This window comes from Indicator indicator, chromosome 1 (assembly GCF_027791375.1).
Source record: "Indicator indicator isolate 239-I01 chromosome 1, UM_Iind_1.1, whole genome shotgun sequence".
NCBI lineage: Eukaryota > Metazoa > Chordata > Aves > Piciformes > Indicatoridae > Indicator > Indicator indicator.
The window spans coordinates 15,896,643-15,916,356 of NC_072010.1; the positions used below are offsets into that span (position 1 = coordinate 15,896,643).

Consider the following 19,714-nt stretch of genomic DNA (forward strand, 5'->3'; position numbering starts at 1 on the left):
CAGTGAAACTGGGGCTCAGTTTCTGCTTTAGCTGCAGATTTCCATATAATTTTGGGCATCAGCTGGCTGCTTGTAGTATTTGTGCTGAAGTTCCCTATCTGTAACCCATTAACCACAACTTTTCAGAAACTAATAGATGTGAAAGATAAACCCTTTTTTTCCCTTTCAATATGAAATGAATATGAGATTATTGTTTGGCACATGGTATGCTTCACAATGTTAAGGTCTATAACTAACATGGCGTTTACCATATACTTGATCTCATTTTCATGGTTACCTGATGAGGGAGCCCTAAGCTTACATTCTCAAACACCAGCCTACAATATTTTTTAAACAAAATATTCTACTATATAGACCTTTTTTCTTTCTTTCTTTTTTTTTTTTACAGCCCCATATTAGAATGAAAAATGATCTTATATCTTTCAGTAAAACAGTGTTTTAGCATCTCATGCTTGGCACATGTAGTAGATCTCAGCCCTGCTAATGTTGCTACTCAAGACTTTCAGCACAATTAGTTCCAAGCTATCAATGCATCATATCATGAAGGGCAAGGGTTATTTGCAAATTCAAGGGCAAATACAAGTGAGATTAGCTTAACCTCTTCTAATTTTGGCAGTACAGAATTTTCTCTCTACTTGCTGCCCAGCCTGGACACATCAGTAGAATTTTTTCATATTTTATTTACTGTCAGTTCCTGGCAGCTATTGTAACAAAGGTGCCATCACTAAATGGCCTTCTATGAATGCTCTAAACATTGGTCTCAAATCTGCTTTGAGTGCTTATCCTCACCTCATGTGTTTTAAAAGGAGTTTACAAGACTGGGACATGGTGCTGACCAGCCAGCAGAGTACACAGGAAAGGACTGTCCATGCTATGAATTCTGACGTTTTACTGTCATTCCCTAGTGTTTAATTTTACTTGGGAAATGAAAGAGGGGACAAATTTTGGGTCAATGGCGCAAATGAAATGTAATGAAAAGAAAAAGATTTTATACTGGATTACTTGACTTTCTTATTTATTTATTTTCCCTGAGGCTGCACGTCACTGCTGTATATGAAGACTTGTAATATTTTACTACAAAGACTTAAACCCCCCTCAGTATTGACAATGAAAGCTAGATTCATTTTCCTGACAGCCTATGTTAAGAATAGTCTTCTGTTCAGGTCAAAATATTTTACAATTGAAAATTGCAAGGAGGTTATATCATGACTTTTCATTTTGACAGGATAAGTTTGAAAGCAAGAAATGTTTCCCAATGGCTATCTCACGTGGTTACAACAGCTGATGGCGTCTTGAATCTTTTCTTCTTAAAAAATATACCAGTTGATCCCAGTATAAGTTGAATAAACACTTCATCCTTCGCCAAAGGTGAATATATGGTTCCCCTATGCAGGTACCATTTCAGTGAGCTGGATTCAAGCCATCCTATCAAGCCATCCACTGGCAAAATAATAACAAATTACTTACTGAGATAGAGCTTGTGACTGACTCCCAGTTGGTTTCTGAGGCTGTATGCTGGAAACCATCCTAAGGGGAAAAACCCACAGGAAAAATCACCATTAAGGCAACGTTCCAAATTAACTGCAAAACCTAAAAAATGTCTCAGTATTCATTTGTCGTCTTTTTCAGCCCCCTTTAATGCAAGAGGCCCTTTCCATGTGTCATTCCTAAATAATCACAGAATCACAGAACGTCAGGTTGGAATAAGGCTACTTCCATTCAGGTTTCTCCCTTTTCATTGTTTATAAACTAGCTCCCTATGAGCTTGCTGGGGCAAGAATAGGTATTATTATTATTTGTAATACAATATACATTGGTTTGAATAGCAGGATCTAATCTGGCCAAGGCTATTACATTTATTTTCCAACATAAATATTCAAGGCCACCTTGGTATGCCTGTGCTCAGTGTTAATGCTCTTCTTCAGACTAATCTGTTCTGGAAAGAATGTGGACATACTAATAACCTGGTACTACTTAGCCAAGGTGAAAAGCAGGGAAATCTAATCCATTTGAAATGTAGTCCTAACATGACTGCTTTTGGTGCTTGTGCTGAACAGGACTTGCTCATCTATACAGAGCACTGAATGGCACTGTCCTTTACATCAAAAGCCACAGTCACAGAACACGTATATTAGAAGTGTCATTGCACAAAACCTCTGGGCACTTGTGATTAATTTGAGCACAGGGATGGGATTAATCTCATCTACCTTTGGATATTTATACAGCAAACATCTAGGCTAGTTACTTTTGTTTCAATTTACAGTCAATTAAAATTAGCATTTTCAGGGTGCAAATAATCAGATCTATTTTAAAAGCTTAATTTGCAATGATATTGCAGCCTAATTTTTCTTTTCTCTGTTTTCTATAAAGGCAATCCTGGGAGGACTATCTTAGATACAGATGTCAAAATTGTAGATACTGACATGTGGTCACCTGAATTCCAGTCCACTTGTCTGACCAGTGATAGGAAATCATAGGAAATCTTCAAATGAAGAAGCTGTTTCTTTAATCTTTCAGCAGTTTTACTCATTTTCAACTGTAATAATTAAACCACGAAGAATGGGGGAAAAAGCAGCATTACAGAATGGTTATTAAACACACACATGCAGTGAATAGCTAATGATCAGCATGAATAGGCAGGTAAGGAAAGTAGACTGAAGTGACAGCACACCAAGATTTTCATTGCTAGTAACAGAATTTATAATGAAAGGATTTAAAAAAGATGGATCAATGCCTGGGCCTGCATTTTAAACTACTGACTATCTGCCACACATTTTTTAAGTTAGCAACTGAAAGGGAAAATGGAGGGGTAGCTGCTCAGCTGCTGCATTAGACCATACCTACACGCATATATTCAATTATTTCTTAGGAATGGAAAAGAGAAAAGTGTTCAAGTAAACTGCTAATTCATCAGTAAAATTCTCCTTTAACTGAGAAGAAACAAAAATGCTTTCAGATCCAGACTCTCAGCATGGCATTTTAATGTTTTCATTTGGTATAGAAAAATCACAGAAATCACAGAAAACATCCATTTGGAAGAGACCTCAAAGATCATCCAGTCCAACCTTTGACCCAGCACTGAAGCGTCAATACTAAACCATGTCTCTAAGTCCCAGGTCCCTGGTTAAATATCTCCGGGGATGGTGACTCCACCACTGGCCTGGACAGATCATTCCAATGTTTGATAACCCTCTCTGTGAAGATGTATTTTCCAGTACCCAGCCCGAACCTTCCCTGGTGCCACTTGTAACAATTTCCATTAGTCCTGTTGCTTGCCACCGAGGAGAAGAGGCTGGTCCCCTCCTCACTCCAATGTCCCAAAAGTCACAAAATTGTTTATGCATTATTGTTGCTGTTTCATCTTCCTTAAATTGTTCCTTTCTCTCAAATTTGATGCAGCAGTGATTTCTTCAGTACTTAAGATTAGTAGAAGTTAAGAAACCTCATCACACTATAGTGTCACTAAGCAACCACTGAAATTGCAGGGTTACTAAAATTTTAATAATTAAAGTGGTCATTTTCTTGTAGGAATACAGAAGCAAATAATTTTTGGTGAGTTTTTTAATGCAGTTGGCTTGGGCTTTTTCACAAATGCTACGATCAGGTCATAAATAATTCAGGAGCTGTGGGCTACCTTGACCACATTCTCTACAGTTTGGTTGCCCAGTTCATGACAAGTTATTATTTAAAGCACATAAAAATGGATTTGAAAAGCTCATGGATTCTCTGGTAATGGTTGCCAGTTGCAAAACTTGGAAATCTTTTCCTTTCTGTCATTAGCTTCCATTTAACACTTCCAGAAAAAAAAGTGGCATTGAGTTCTGAGGCATTATTTTAAAACAGGAACAATCTGCCTCATTGAATGTCTGGAGAAGACCATAGACATGGAATAATTTTGTGTTTGAAGTGATGGTCCCTTGTTTTATCTAATTGTAGATATCAAAATTGTTTCTCTAGTCTACAAATTTTTTGAGATGGTTGATGCCAGGGAACCCCTCCAAGATCCTGAGACAGACATGTGTACCACCTGCTTCTTGGATCTCAAACCTGATGACTACACATTTTGACTCTGATTATATTTCATCTGCATAAAGTATTCACAACTACATGGCTTTGTTCCACCATCACTCAAAGCAGCTGCAGTCATTCTTGGTTTCTCAGAGCTTTCAACCTCTACAGTTTGCAGATTATTATTATCTATAGCTTCTGCTTGCAGCTATTTCAAGTAATAACATCAAAGTGGTTCTCATCATTACAAAACCATCTCCTCCTTTCTCACCATTGTCCCTGCAGAACCTGAAGGACAAATCTATTTTCAGTGTTATGTATTCAGTTCATACTATCTTATTTATGTGGATTTGCATATGATCACTTGGCTATTGTTTTCTTCATTACTTAAAAAGACATTAAAACTTCTAGTGAAATACTTTTAAATTATTATTATTATTATTCTTTTTAAACTGAATATTGGAAAACCAGGGTGGTAATAATCAATAAGGCTACATCACCCTGAAAACAGTGCTCTTATTTCTGTATGTATGTCATGGTAACATCATAACTTCAAATGAGAGTTCAGCAAAGCATTGCATTAACTGTTCTACAAGCAACAAAAACCACAGCCAAAGTAACAGGGCTACCAATCACTTTCTAAAAGCAGCTACTTCTATTGAAGAAAAACGACTTCCATGCCTCTCCTTCCAAAATTACACCTCAGCAAGATAAATCCTGAGTCAGTTCTTAGAGTTAAATATGTATGGACATTGATACATTGTTCTTGGCTCTGTTTCAGACAAAGATAAGCTACTCTCTCCTTCACAGACTGACTTCGTCTGTAGCCTGTCTCCCATCACTAATCTCCAATAAGTAACAAAGTATCATTGGGAATATTCTTTGTTTCGCCTATAGTCTTCACAAGTGGAGATCATTAAAGATTTGGGGCTATTCAGTCTGGAGAGGAGGTAGGCTCCAAGGAGACCTTATTGTGGCCTTCCAGTATATCAAGGGGGGCAACAAGAAAGATGGTGAGGGACTTTTTAGGATGTCAGGTAGTGACAGGACTAGGGGGAATGGAGCAAAAATAGAAGTGGGTAGATTCAGATTGGATGTCAGGAAGAAGTTCTTCACCATGAGACACTGGTGAGATCCTGGCACAGGTTGCCCAGGGAGGTGGTGGAAGCCCCATCCTTGCAGGTTTCTAAGGCCAGGCTGAATGCAGCTTTGAGCAACCTGATTTAATGTGAGGTGTCCCTGCCCATGGCACAAGGGTTGGAACTAGATGATCCTTGAGGTCCCTTCCAACCCTGACAACTCCATGATTCTATGAGGCAAAATCACTGCTATCAAGGATACAGAAGATTGCAGAGCCAGATAGCCCTGGTTGATGAGGAAGACGGTTTGCAGCCTGGGGGCCCGTGATCCACAGGAAGGAGAGGCTCTGCCAGGCTGAAGTGGTGGTGTTTGGTAGGATCAGTAGGAACAGGAAGGCATCAGGAAAACACCAGAGATGAGGCTGGGAACCTCATCAGTTTGAGAAGCATGCTGTACCACAAATATGCCAAAACATGTGAGTCCCATTCATGATGAATTACTGTTTGGTCCTCAAATTAAAAGGAAGCAGTACTTCCTGACATTTCTGTGGTTCTCCTTTATTTACATATTTCACCACTGTAGTCCAGTCTTTTGTCATCTTGGTACCTGACATCTATGAGGCATGATGCCTGGGACAGGCAATAACTACCACAAGATTGGCATAACACGCTGTCAGCTCTCTCCATTAAAAAAGAAGTTGCCCCATATTTCTATAAGCTTCTTTGAAAACTCCTTCTAGTCTGCAGGTCTCTGGGGTGATTTGACTTGGTTTGGTAAAAGGTTGTTTATCTGCCAAGCCAACTATAAACTGTGGCTAATAAAAGCTGAAGTGATGCTCTCCACTCTCAGGAGTGGGAAAGGTTCACAAAAGAGTTGTGGTTAGGAAGAGTCTTGACAGCATCCTAGACTAATGTTTAGAGCCTACCGGTTTAATAAGGTCCTCTCCTGAAGAAGCAAGCTAATGTGACCTTATCATGGGACTGGAAGAGTAGGAAAAGGTGAAAACACAGCTTGAAGCAAACAAAAATGAGAAAAGGCAAAAAGAAACAAAGGAAAAATTAACACAGGGAAGCTGGAAGTGTGGGTTCTGTCTGTGGTGATGTCATTTGTGGTATTTAGACACCACACCTACAAACTATGTAAAAGTGAAGCAGCTTCTAAAAATGTAGAACAAGTCTAGGGGATGCACTCAGGCACATAGTAGATTCTGTAAAACCAAATCAGAGGTGAAATAGCACCTGGTCAAAGAGACCCAGTACAGAAACAAAAAGAGGTCAGGATCTCTCACTGGAACTTAGGAATTAGGGACTAGGACAGTGCAAGGTCGGTAAGGAAATCCTAGGGTAAACTGTAACTCGAAGAACAGGAGATGGAATCATCTGACCACCTAAATTAATAAAAGGAAACATGATAGCTATTTTGGACAACAGTCAACATGCTTGGGTTGGATTCAGAGCTGCTTCCAGACATTTTATATACAAAGTAAGAGGTATTTCAAACAACCCCCAAACTTAGAACACACTGCATAAGAGAAACAGGTGTTAGATAGGAGGCAAAGAAAGTCATAGTTCAATTCAATAGACTTCCATTGATTAAATAAAATTTCTCATGTAGCATTGCAGTGCACTCTAATTACTGTTCTTAATATAAGAAATAAAAAATAAAATTAACAAAAATAATAAAATAAAGATAACTAAAAGCACAGTGATGTGTACTTTGAAATCTCTTTTTAAAACTGTACTTTCAATCCATCACATTGATAGGTTTAATTTTCATACCAGAATGGTATTTATTACCACGCCTCCTAAGGATGCTGAAAGATACCTATTTTCCTACAGCAGGCTACTCATTAGGAAGTCAGAGGCTGCACTTTTATTACCTGCAGTAGTGGTCAAACTACTGCTCGATTCTGGTGACCAGGCTTTAAAATAGAAGATGCTGAACGGGAAAAGCATGCAACAATGATTATTTGTAATGTGAAAATCACATCTTGCAATGAAACACTAAATGGATGCTAAAGTCTTTCAAGAAAGTTAGAGGTAACTTAACCTTGTCTCTCCAGAAAATAATCTGTAGTTAGCTACAAAAGGCCATTATCAACGTCAACAATATCTTTTACTTAGCAGTGCAAGCATTTAGCAAAATCCAGTGGCTGTAATCTGAAGGTAATAGAATTCAAACTGGAAGTATGAGCAAATGTTACCACTGATGGCAACTATTACTGGTTAGAAAGATAAGAAATGAAAAAATAACATTAACCATATTTAATTTTCTTTTCTATTTTTTGGTGCAGTCCCTATAAAGGCAGGCCAGACATGACACCACTGTTTTAAAGTGAATAACAAAAGGTAAGACAGCCTCCAATGTCTGATCCCAAATGATGCTTGCCCTTTAAAGAGAGGCATAAATTGACTTCCTGAAGCACAGTTACCACCACATATCAGTAGCTACAACCGTATCAGTTATGACTACATTAATACTCGTGGAAAATTGCACATAAAACACCTTTCATTTGTCCTGACACATTTACTAACTATAATTGAGCAGGAAGCACAAGATCCTTTAAATTTCAAAAGTGCAAGGCTGTAATAATAATTTAGGTTAACTGAAATTTGATACATTTATGAAAAGTTGAAGTAAAACTGAAGCAGAAAAAGATATTCAATAACAGCTATGTTTGGTCAATACTCCTATTCATCCTACTCCTAGTTCCAAAATTAGGCATTGCTGGGTGTGTATTATGAGTGCATATTATGAGTGCTGACATTGACATTTCAATGATCTCTCTAAAAGGTCAGATAATACTTGCTCAAACGAGATGATACCTATTCCTTTGAATAATTAGATGACATCTAAAACTGTACTACTCTTGAATACCCCGTTCAATGCACATATCCACATGACAGTGCACAGGACTTCCCTGCCATGCTGTGCAAATTGTGCATTACCTTTAATTTTTCTATTTATCATAGAGGACTTCTTTGCTAACAGCTGCACTGGTACATACTGCCAATAAGTAACGATAAAGAAAATAGAGATCAACCAGCATTCATTTACAATGTTCTGCAATTCCTCCCTTGCCATTTTTAGCTGAATGGCAAATTTTACTTCTGCAGTTAAACACTGGAGCATGAACCTTGAAAGGCTCTTCCAGGTTGTCACTTCTAAAACCTGCATTCTAGTTGGCTGTTTTCAGGCTAAAATTATCTTTATTGCTCTTATCTAAGTGCCAGCTTTGTCATTTTCTTCCTCTCCCAAGCTTGCTTCCTGTAGTACTTCTGAAGAGATGTTCTATCTCCCCTCAGCATCCGTTTTATTACACCAAGCAAGCCAAGTTGTCTTGGCCCTCGTTAAGACATGTCCTCTTTTACCCAACTGTCCTGTAGCTGTTCCCTGAACACAGTCCAAGAAAGATGTCATTGCTCTGTACTATGGGGACCAAAACTGTACAAAGTATTCCAGAAAAGATGCAACTGCCACTTCATTGCCTAGTACACCCAGAAACTTTCTTCTCTCCTCTTCCTAATCAGTGAGATGCCATTTAACAGAGAATGGTTTTGTTCTTAATCTCTGTCTAAATGACCTCTGCTTTTTTGGGGCTGTTGCATTTCACTGCAAATCAGTTCTGCAGTGGTGAAAGTCACCCCGTTCTCCTTTCTAATACTGATTTTTTTCCATTCTTGAGCAATTCACTTCAGCTCTGTGTACTGCAAAAGCCATTAAAATGCTACTCTGACAGGTTGTGCTCTGGTCCCTAAAAACCACCCCAAATAAAATGGAACATAAGACTAACCCTTTAGAAACTTCCATTAGTGAGCCCTCCCTGGCTGGATACTACCTTTTGCATTACAGTACAGTCTGCCCTTTGATTACATTGTGGCTCTCTTATTAAGTGCCATCTATTTTAACATGATTGTTTCCTACATGGCACTGGGTGAGATGCTTCCCTGAAGTCAAATTAGATTTGCTATAGAACATTTCCTTCCTCTCCAGATTATCCTCTCCAGCCTGGCATGAGCTCCTTTGATGAAGAGACATAGAGTTTTTTTCTAGTTTCCTGCATCTTTAGCCACTTTCTCTGCTGACAAGTTCCTTGCAAGCTCTCTAGTCAGACTAATGAGCATGCAGTTGCCCTGGCCACTCTCCTGCCATTGATGTTATAGATTGCCACTGCATTCACTGTTTGCGTGTCAGCCCTGGTTCATCTTACGACTATCCAGCCTGGTGTGTTAAGCTAAGACTCTGGCTGCTCCCTGCTCTCTTTATATTACTGTTACATAGAAAGGGAGACTTGCTTTCAGCAGTAACTTCTTGTGTCTTATAGTCTGTAATGCCCATTCTCTGGGCACGTCTCTGTGGAGGGTGCTGAAGGCAGCTGGGCTCAGTGTGTAGGCACACCTGGGTCAAAGAGCCAGTTCATTCTGCAGAGCTTACTGATCCTCCTATGACACCCCATGCTGGCTCTGCCAGGGTAATGGGGAGAGGACATCAACAGGAATCCTGGTCAGTGTGATGCTGCACATCAAAGTGGTACTGGGGAGTTGCCAGGTGGAAAAGAGCTTGGGAGGTGTGATCCCAGGAGCCAAAACCTCACTCTTAAGTCAGAGTCCAGTGCCCTTGAGAGCACTTTAGTGAACTTATGCCATGCTGACTGACAGGTTTTTGGAAGCAGTCTCCCTGGTTATAGCAAATCTGCCCAGAGTGAAACTGAAGAAGCTGATGCTTCACTTGCCTGGCAGTGTCCAGGTGGGCAAAAAAGTCTTTCAGAGTTAACAGAAGGCAGTGACAGCTGGTTATTGCAGGTCCTTTTTCTTGGTGTGACTCATACCAAACGGGAATGTACTGAGGGGCTCCAGTAGTACGGATATAAGGAAAAACATTAATGAAAGAAAATCTCCTAGGAGCTGCTATTAATTTTCTGTCTTCTCTCCATTTGATACTCTACCTATTTTTCATAGATTTGAGCATGCTCTATAATAAGTGAAAAATAATCATTAACAAATACAGTCTAATTTCATATAATATTCCAAGTTTTCTGTTGACTAGAAGGGTCTGCTAAGTGCTCACATTTTCAGATGTGATTTGAGACAAACATGGGAGGAATAATAATAATAATAATGAAAAACTTTAATGGAGCTAAGCAAATTTAATTCCAAAGCCGAGGACACAATGTGAAAAAGGTACCAGTAAGGGACATTAGCTGTCCTAGCAGCAATCCCAGTCTATTGATTTTTGTGAAGGATCCATTTGTTTCTGAGCTCTCTCCCAGAGGATGTTGTTTAATTCTGCAGTAAGCATGCAGCAGGAGCATGTATTATGTTTCACAGATAATGCAACAAAAAACAATTTGTTCACCCTCCTGCTTTGACTGGAAGGCATTGCTTTTTCTAGGACAACAAATAGGACTGCTATACAAACTTTCTAAGATGATAACAATAATCATAAATATAGCAATAATACATAATCTCTGAAGAATACAAGAACCATTTTCTCTTAGCTTTTCCAGGTTTTTGATGTGATCAAAAGCAGTTGATGTATTGCAAACAGCACCAGATACTGCTTACTGGTGATTTCTTTTAATGGAAGTTTCATCAAACAGCTAGAATAAGGAAAACAAAACTGTTCAGTCTGGAATTCCAGCCCCAAGATCTATTTGCAAAAGATGGCACTGTTGTTAAACCCAAATAAAAGCACCTTAGGAACAGTCATGCTTGTCATTTCTCTTATGCATTATTCTCACAAATATCAATTATAATTAACAATGTGAATGAAGACTAAGTAAAAAGAGACCATCTTAGATTTGCCACAATTCCGTAACCAGTATGATTAAAACATGTTATGGAATCTGATTATCAAAAGCCAGCCTGGGAAATCCTTCTAAACACCAACCATGACCTCAGGACCAGAAAGGTGTGTTCTCAGTCAGAATTAGTGTGTGATACATTTTATTTAAACTCTGACTAAATGCAAGCACAATCAAATAAAGTAAGGATGGCTGCTGAATTATAATAGGTGTAATATTTTTCAAGCAATAAAAATCAAGAGGAACAGTTTATTTCAGTTTTATACTAATGACTTGGAAAATGTCATGGAAGCTGAAGTTTGGGGGGTTTGGAGGGGGAAAGTAAGCACCATTTAATACCAAGGAAGATGCTGGGATTAACAAAGGTCAGAAGCAGGAAAGAAAAGTAAGTTTTAATGTAGAAGAATTTAAATGGAGAAAAAGGTACAACATATAAATTCTATTTGATGGTACACATGGACTCAGAAAGGAACTTACGCTAAGACCCTGGGCTGAGCAAATTAAAAAGCCATGCAACTAATCTGCAATGTGACATGGTGGCATGCATGCTCAGTGGCTTATGCCTGCACACAGAGAGATGTCCCCCAGGGCACAGTAAGATGATTTCCCCATACCAAGGGAAATCATTCCACCACAAATCACCACCTCCCAGGGGACTACGGACAGAGATGAGGCCTCATCTCACTAGTAGGGGTGTGTGAACATCTGAGTGTGCAGGACAGGGTTGTGCTCAGAAAAGAGTAAGGTCTATGGGTGTAAGCAGCTTCTCTGGAAACTAAAGATAGGTATTTTCCAGACAATAGGCACAGTCATCTACTTTTAATCTACTTGGGTGTGATATCAGTATCAAAAAATTCAGGAGGTAGCTTCATTTCCCATCTATGAAAATGCCAAGATGGCGCCAAACCCATGCCATCCCGGCCTCACAGTGCTGGTCTGAGCAGGCTGAGCTTTTAAGCTGTCCACCTCCACCAGCAATGCAGGTTTATGGGGAGAAAACACAGGGCAAGCACAACTCCACCCTCTGGCAGGAAGATTTTACTCTGTGGCACAAAACCTTTTACGTCTTTCCTGAAAGCCAGAGAGCATTTTTAACATACCAAACCTAGTCTGTTTGCTTTTTACTGCTGGCTTCAATATATCCCTCCTGGCTACTCTGTCCATCTTTGTTTAGGATGACAAACTCTCCAGGACAACTGCTACACCACTAGAAAACCAGCAGCTATGCAATCCTCCAGATTTCAGCTGTTGGCATTATAAGCATTTTCTCTAATCTATTTCTTAATGTTTTTGGAAAATGAACTTGAAACAGCTAGCAATGCCAGTGCACAAACTTGCTGCTAAGGTGGGGAAGCAGATATTTCCGATGGAGACACATAATATACATAGGTAGTAGAGTGTACTATTTTCTGCTGCTTGTATACTCTCTTCCCTGACTGCTCTTGATTTTTTTTTATAACCCAGAGTTTTCTGAATAAATTCATATGCCTGGAGAAAAGGGGTGGAAGTCAAGGGGGTGGAAGGCCTCCTGAATTATATTATGAGTGATACATTCAGGCTGTTCACCATCCATTCATATATAACAAGCACATAAGACCTGATGCTAACCAGAGCTAATACAGACATGTAGTACAGTGCACATTTTGAAATAAGGATCTCATTTCCATTTAGGTGCCAAAGTTTCACTTCATCTTTAAACAGAGCAATTGCCTTCTGTTTGGTTTAGATAACCATACCTACACAGTATTCCAAATTTCTGTTCAATTCTAGAAAAAGCAGTTTTCAGCAGCTTATTTGAATCACTAGCAGCCTCTTCTGCATGCAACACAAATCATAGAGCTGTCAGACTATCTGTTCTCATAGTTTCCAGGTTCTTCCAAGTATTCTTTGTTTCAAATTTATTGGCTAGACCTTAGTGTGAGATAAATTTTTGTGGCCCAAAGGTTGTTGTTTGACCCTGCCTTACAGCAGCTGAAATATTTGTGTCACTTTTTCTAGGCCATTTTCCACAGTGTAAGGATTTGATCATTCTTTTATTGTTTTTTTTTTCTTTTCTCCTCAAATTTTCTTTTTTAAAATTACCCTAAATCTGCAGACATTAAACACCAGGGCTCACAGATGCCATTAACTCTGTTATTCATAGTTCTGTCAAGCTGTGACGAGAAAAGACCTCCATGTAAGATCTTTTTCGGCTACAACTACATTAGTAAATAAAATGAGGTAGAGATTGAGCAGAGATGGTATGACTCACGGCCTAGGACATAACTATTACCCAGCAAAACAGAATGGCCACAACAAAGTGCATACTGGAAACAGCCTGAGGCCCATATTGGTCCCAAACCGGCCATGCTAAAATGTTATAGCACAAATAACCTTGTGCACATGGTTTGGCTCACATCAATCCTGTTTAACAATCTTTACTGACAATTTGGGATACAAAGACAACTTTATTAGAGGGCATGATCCTCTAAAAGCTTGTATTTAAGATTCATTATACGACTGATGATTGGACAACATGGAATGAGACCATACTGTGTCCAGTTCCTACAGTTCAAGGCCAACTCTCATTACAGATTATTTTTTACCACACAACCTCTAAGAAATACATCAGAACACAAATATTGATTAAAAGGAAGCATTTCTACATCTGCCAAGATCAGAAGTATAATCAAACAAAATGTCTTCTGCAGCTTAAAAAAAAAGAAGGGAACCCGTAAAGTAACTTTTGTCTGCCACACAACATCAATTTGTACAATTAAAATATTTACCCAAACAACAACTATGAAATTTAAAAAAACCCTGTTGTTAAGGGTCACAGAAAAACTGGATTCTAATGAAAACAAACTGACAACAAGATACGCAAATTCCACAGATCTAAAAATTATTTTTAGCTTCCAGTGATGCATATGAGTTGCAAAATCTGACCCTCTGTAGTTACAGGCTCAGACCTTCTCTAGTTAAGTACTGACTGGTCATTAAACTGACAATCAAAGAAAACAACTGCATTTTTCTTGGTATTATGAGAGCTAGGAAATACAATAGATTTTCTTTTTCAGACACAGTATATATATTCAAAATCAGTTCAGAATGGAGAGAATGCAAAGGTTGAAAAACAGAGAAGAGGTTGTAGGCAAAGGATTGTGGAGACAACCCAGGCACTAGGTTTGAGGTGTTCAATTCAGTAGCACAAAGCTCAGCAGCAGGCAGGGGCTTATTTCATGTAACTGTCATTTAGCCAAAAAAAAATTCTAGTAAGATTTATCGTATCATGTCTAAAGTGGCAGGAACTCTGCGACTAATAAAAAGATGTGTGTGTGTGAATATGCATATGCAAGGGAAAACCAGAAACACTCAGTGACATATCTGTCATCTGTGCTATTATGAAGACATGTATGGACTTTATCAAGTGCTCAAAGCCAAACAGAAGATCGTAAATTTAATAAAGATGTATGCACAGAAAATACAAATCAGATTTATACAGTGTCATGACTGCCTTTGGAGATGTAGCGTGAAGGTCATTGATGCAAGAAGCAACGTGCTGAACAAAGAACAGTGCCAGCCTGCAAGCACACCAGCTTCTTCAGTATGGAGAAAGGACCTTTTCTGATGACCTGTGCCTGGAACTGCAGAGTCAGAATAAGACTAAAAATACTAAAAGGAAGAGCAGAGATTCCAAAAGCTCCAGTAATGATGCAGCCCAAGGAGGAGGAGGGGAGGATAAGAATAACTGCCAGTCTTCTCCCACTCACTGAATCAGTTGCAAGTGGTTTGACACCGTCTGAAGCAAATTTTTGCTGTTTCATCTTCCTGTTTGGAATTTGGGAATGCTGTTCTCCATTTTGTAATCATACAATTGCTTAAACTAGAGAGGAAATGAGGTAAGTTTGGCAGGCAGAGAAAAAGCAAGTACCCAAATAAAAGAGTGTAGCAGACAAACCCCTTTGTTCATCAGTCTTGGTTTGGCCATGTAGCCTACCTTGCTGGGGCAGTGCACCTGACTGCAAGCAGGAACAACACAGCATGCCTCTGTAGTTTCTTTTAGAAGCTAATCATGTAGCATTTTACAAAGGCTCATTGTGGCTGCCTTTGAGGTGGCAAGACTTGAAGCTGTGAGAAGATGTCAGGGCAAGAAGTGGTGGAACCTTAGCTCAGAGCTGCAACTGGGAGGCCAGACCCTCTCCGAGCTCACGATGCTGTGCCCAGACCTGCAGGCAGTGCAACAGCAGACACAGCCATCTTCACTGAGGACATGGAAACCCCACAAATATTAACATGGCCCAGCAAGGAGATTACCCTGAAAAAAATGCAACCTAATGTGACTCCGAATTACAGGCTAAGCAGGAGAAATGTAGGAAACTTGGAGCTCAGAGATGGACAGAGCTGACAGAGGAAAACACGTAAAATGTCCCATTCCTAGTGTTAGGGCAGGGAAGCTGGCCACTGTACTATAGATCTGCCTAAATGGAGTATCATGGCAGGTGGCACTCAACCCATTACACAGCTGTGATGGTGCTTGAACCACACCTTCACTACCACAGAGACATTGTAAAAAGCTGGGAAAATCTGGGGGAATTTTGAAAAGAACATCAAAAGCTCTGAGGGGACTGCATAGCCTGAATTTTTGGGAAAGATTAAAAGCTAAACATAGACATCACTGCTTGACTAAGCAATAAGCAAAGTGTGAGAGCACTCTGTAAATATTTAGAGGAGATCAACACCCATGACAAACAGAACAGACTCCTTTATCATAAATTAGGAAGGAATATAATTCCAGGAAACAGTATGACATTAAAAGAAAGAAAATTAAAACTGTCTTTCCAGCAGTGATTTATTAGTCTGTGCTTTAATCTCCTGTGAGGTATGCTCCTATGCTTGTTATACTTAAAAATTATACTAGATGAAGAAACAATGAATTTACATCACAGAAGACTCTTGGTCTGAAAAATGGTCTGAATGGCCTCACATTTTAAAATTATCAGATTCTGTTTACCTGTATTACACATTATTGAATTAAAAAAAAAAAAACACCCAAACTTACAACCTGCCCTCCCCCAGCAAATTTTGACCCAGAAATCCTAAAACAATCATATCACTTGATCCAGTAGTATTCTCCAGATGTTGCAGTAAACAAGGTAAACATTTATTCTGTCAGCAAACACAGCTTATAAACAGTGCATTGTTTTCCTTGGCTTGCCAAGAATGACAAAAACCACATTGAACAGTGGTAAGGTTGAAAATGACCCTGCAAGCCGAATTTGGTCTAGAACAGTACCAAAGCAGGATTGTGCTGCAAGGCTTTGTAAGGTAACATTGACACATAGTGGAATAAATAGTATCGGTGTAATACAAAACTTGAAGCTGAGCCTAGGAGCTCACCTTTCTACGAGAGTGTGAAGACACACAATTCTTGTTTTGATTTAAAAGACAGTTTGCAACCTACACATGCTGTGATGGGTTTGCAAAATTTCCTCAGTGCAGGTTTGGAGGTCTAGCATGTTCCAATTTACAGTCACTTCTGGAAGTCTTTCAGAAGGAGATTCTGAAAGGACACTTTCTTCCTACTCTTCTCCAACACTGCTGGCACACATTAAAGTTAAACTGCATCTTCAGCCTTTGTGGAAAATATAAAGCAGAACTGCTCAATAGGAACAAGGCCTGGGAAGAACAGGCTATCTCCTCTTCCCTTGTGGCCACACTGGTAGAAAAGAACAACCGTGCCACCCTGAAGCACCAGAAGTTAATCAATACCTCTTTGCAGCACTGTAATTCCACTTAAGGACCTAATTAACCTTTTTATAGAATCAAACATGGCATCTCTGTTCTCCCTATAAATCTGCTGTCTGTAACTAAATTTCTATAAAACACCCTCCAGAGTTACAAAATCAAAATAAAAAGTAGGTTCATCATATATTATCATCATTTCACATGCTAACAATCTTCAGCTGTTGTCAAAGTGGAATTAAAGGACAGAATATGGATTTACAGAGACGGCATTATGTCCTTAAGTCAACAATCTACAATAGTCCCACTTTTCAACCAAACACCTAATGCAATGCACAGGTTAATGACTGTTGTCAACAAAGTCTGACAGTGTAAACTCACCTCATGTTCTCACACACTGGTGTGTGGTTTAGGGTAAACTTAGGTGAAGATTGTTGGGTTTAACCTTCCTAGCTTAGACACAGAGAGGTCCACATATCTATCAGCAGTATTGATGGGATGTTTGTTGGTATGTCCGGTTTGCTACTGTATTTCCCATCTCCCATGGTGCTCTCCTAATGGTCAACTCTAAACAAACAAATTAGGTACAAGGACTTTCACATTTTCTAACAGGAGCTATATTAAGACTGCTGCAATATTATGTTGAAGCTATCGATGTTTTCTGTTTGGTTACACAAACATGGGAAGCAAAGCCAGAGAACACGATGGACTTTGTCCTCACCCAGGTTCTGCTTACTAGGGCACAGATAATGTACCCTTTCATTCAGTGCACTACAATTTTCAGTGCTGGATCCAACCTAACTTTCTACTACCTACATATATTTCAAGTTAATTAAGAATACTTCTTTATTGATACCCTGAAAAAAATTTCCAACATATGTGGGAAGTAGCATTACTAATTTTAAGACTGGCAAGCTCTAAAAACAATCCTGAAATAATAAATTATTTTGTTAACTAATTGATTTGCCCAAAGTAGTTTTGACATGAAAATATCTTGACTATCTTCCATCCATCACTCATGGTATTTCCAGACTGTTAGGTATCACTGATTTATTTCTCTAATTATCAATGGTTACTTAAGATTTTTCCCAAATGTTTGGCAATGGGTTTAATTTCCCACACATGTCCAATGGCACAAATTTGCCACTGACCAGTAATGAACTTTGGCTCACTGTCAGTCTGCTTACAGAGTATGCTGTATTTTTATTTAAAAGAGACTGCTTGACCCTAACTAGTATCTGAAGAATGTAGAAAGGATTAGCTTTTGTACACATTTTTTTTTTTAATATACCCACCTCTATTAGGACCAGAAACTGATTATCAACCTGGAAGCAACTTGGCATGCAAGCTGAAGGGACAGTGAATCATATATCCCCTCACTTAGCCAAGAACAGTGGCAAGATGTAGCCAGGTGGGGGTTGGTCTTTTCTTGCAGGCAACCAGTGACAGAATGAGAGGACACAGTCTCGAGCTGTGCCAGGGGAAGTTTAGGCTGGATGTTAGGAAGAAATTCTTCACAGAAAGAGTGATTGTCCATTGGAATGGGCTGCCCAGGGTGGTGGTGGAGTCACCGTCCCTGGAAGTGTTTAAAATAAGACTGGATGAGGCACTTAGTGCTATGGTTTAGTTGATTAGATGGTGTTGGGTGATAGGTTGGACTTGATGATCTCAAAGGTCTTTTCCAACCTGTGATTCTGTGATTCTGTAAGATCATGGCCAGTTGTAATAAGACTGGTGGTCCCCTCTTTCATTTAATTAAAGAACCAAAGTCTTTATTCTGCCAGTTATACACACCTTCCAACAACTGCAACATTTCTGTGGCCCTTATCCATTACTCTGACATGCTATGTAGTTGTTTGATTGCATTACTAATATGACTGCATGCTCCTTGGAATTTGCATTTTCCAATTTGCTTGTGTTGTAGTTTGCAAGAAATCATGTTGCTGTTGAATAAGGTTTTTCAGCTTCTACAAAGAATAAACTATGATTCTTTTCTTGACTTGTTTTAACATGGGTAAACCTCTTGTATTGCACATGAAGGTCTTTTCTATTTTTGTCTCTGTATCTCTACGTTACCTTGGAAAAGTAGGAATTTCCTCTGGGGCACCGACTTCCTGAGGAATTCTTAAAACAGGTAAGTCCTGTCAGCAGGAAATGCAGTCTTTCAAAACCAAAACCTGTTCTAAATGAACAATGACTCTACGTCTAGTTAGAGTCAACTATTTGGGACAGGGTACTGGATTTGGAAGTTACACACTTGTTTGATAATCCTTTGAAGATGCAGAGTGATACATTTTCTTGTCCTTGGCTACCACCACAACTTTTGTGAATTCTCAAAAAGTGCATAAGACACTACTGGATGTGGCATTTTCAATGGAAATTGGTCATGAACAGGACTGCAGACCAATGACAATGTTCTGCAAAGAAGCCACACTTTAACTGAGCTGTCAACAAATCAGGGATGGAGGAAAGCAGCTCTCCTCTATAATACTCAAACACCAATACTGCCATGCACATAAGCTTGCAGCTGGGAAAACACAGACATTAAGGTCTATTTTTCTTCCAGAAAAACTTGTTTTATCAGTTGAAGGCTTCCAGGAGCTTTTGTGTGCTTACTGGGACACACTGCTTCTGTTTTTGGTATCTTCCTTGCCAGAAGGTCTGTGTTTCCCTGGCCATAACTCAGTTCTTCATTCAGGTTCTTTCTGACTCTTTTCACTTTTGAAACATTCCCAAACCCAGCCCTACTGCTTCTCCATTCACAGTCATGGGTTTTGCCAAAAGAGGCTAATGTCTTCAAATGGCCCTACTTTTGCCCTGCTTTCTACCTGATCCACACCTGCTCTCCTACTAGACTTTCCAGTTGCAAGTCAACTGCCTATTTTAAAGCTCCGATTAATTTAACTCCTTTCCTTCCTAACCATGCCACCACAACTCTTCTGGTTCATACAAATACCTCTTTCCCTTTATTACCTTGTACAAAATGTTTCCTTAATTGTCATTGACCCCTCTTCAGTCCAACTGAAAATGCTTTCATGTTACTGAAATAAATAACTGACATGTGGACATCTTTCCTGGTAAAGAAAGAAAGTTTTCTCTTTC

General features: G+C 39.2%; 1 protein-coding gene across 1 annotated transcript in view; it reads right to left on the bottom strand.

Moving 5' to 3' along the window:
- PDGFD (platelet derived growth factor D) overlaps positions 1 to 19,714 on the bottom strand; it is a 146,218-nt gene that overhangs the window by 28,814 nt on the left and 97,690 nt on the right. Inside the window, exon 4 of the mRNA XM_054388224.1 lies at positions 1,468 to 1,527. Coding sequence (XP_054244199.1) covers positions 1,468 to 1,527 — 60 coding nt within the window. The remainder of the gene's footprint in view (positions 1 to 1,467; positions 1,528 to 19,714) is intronic.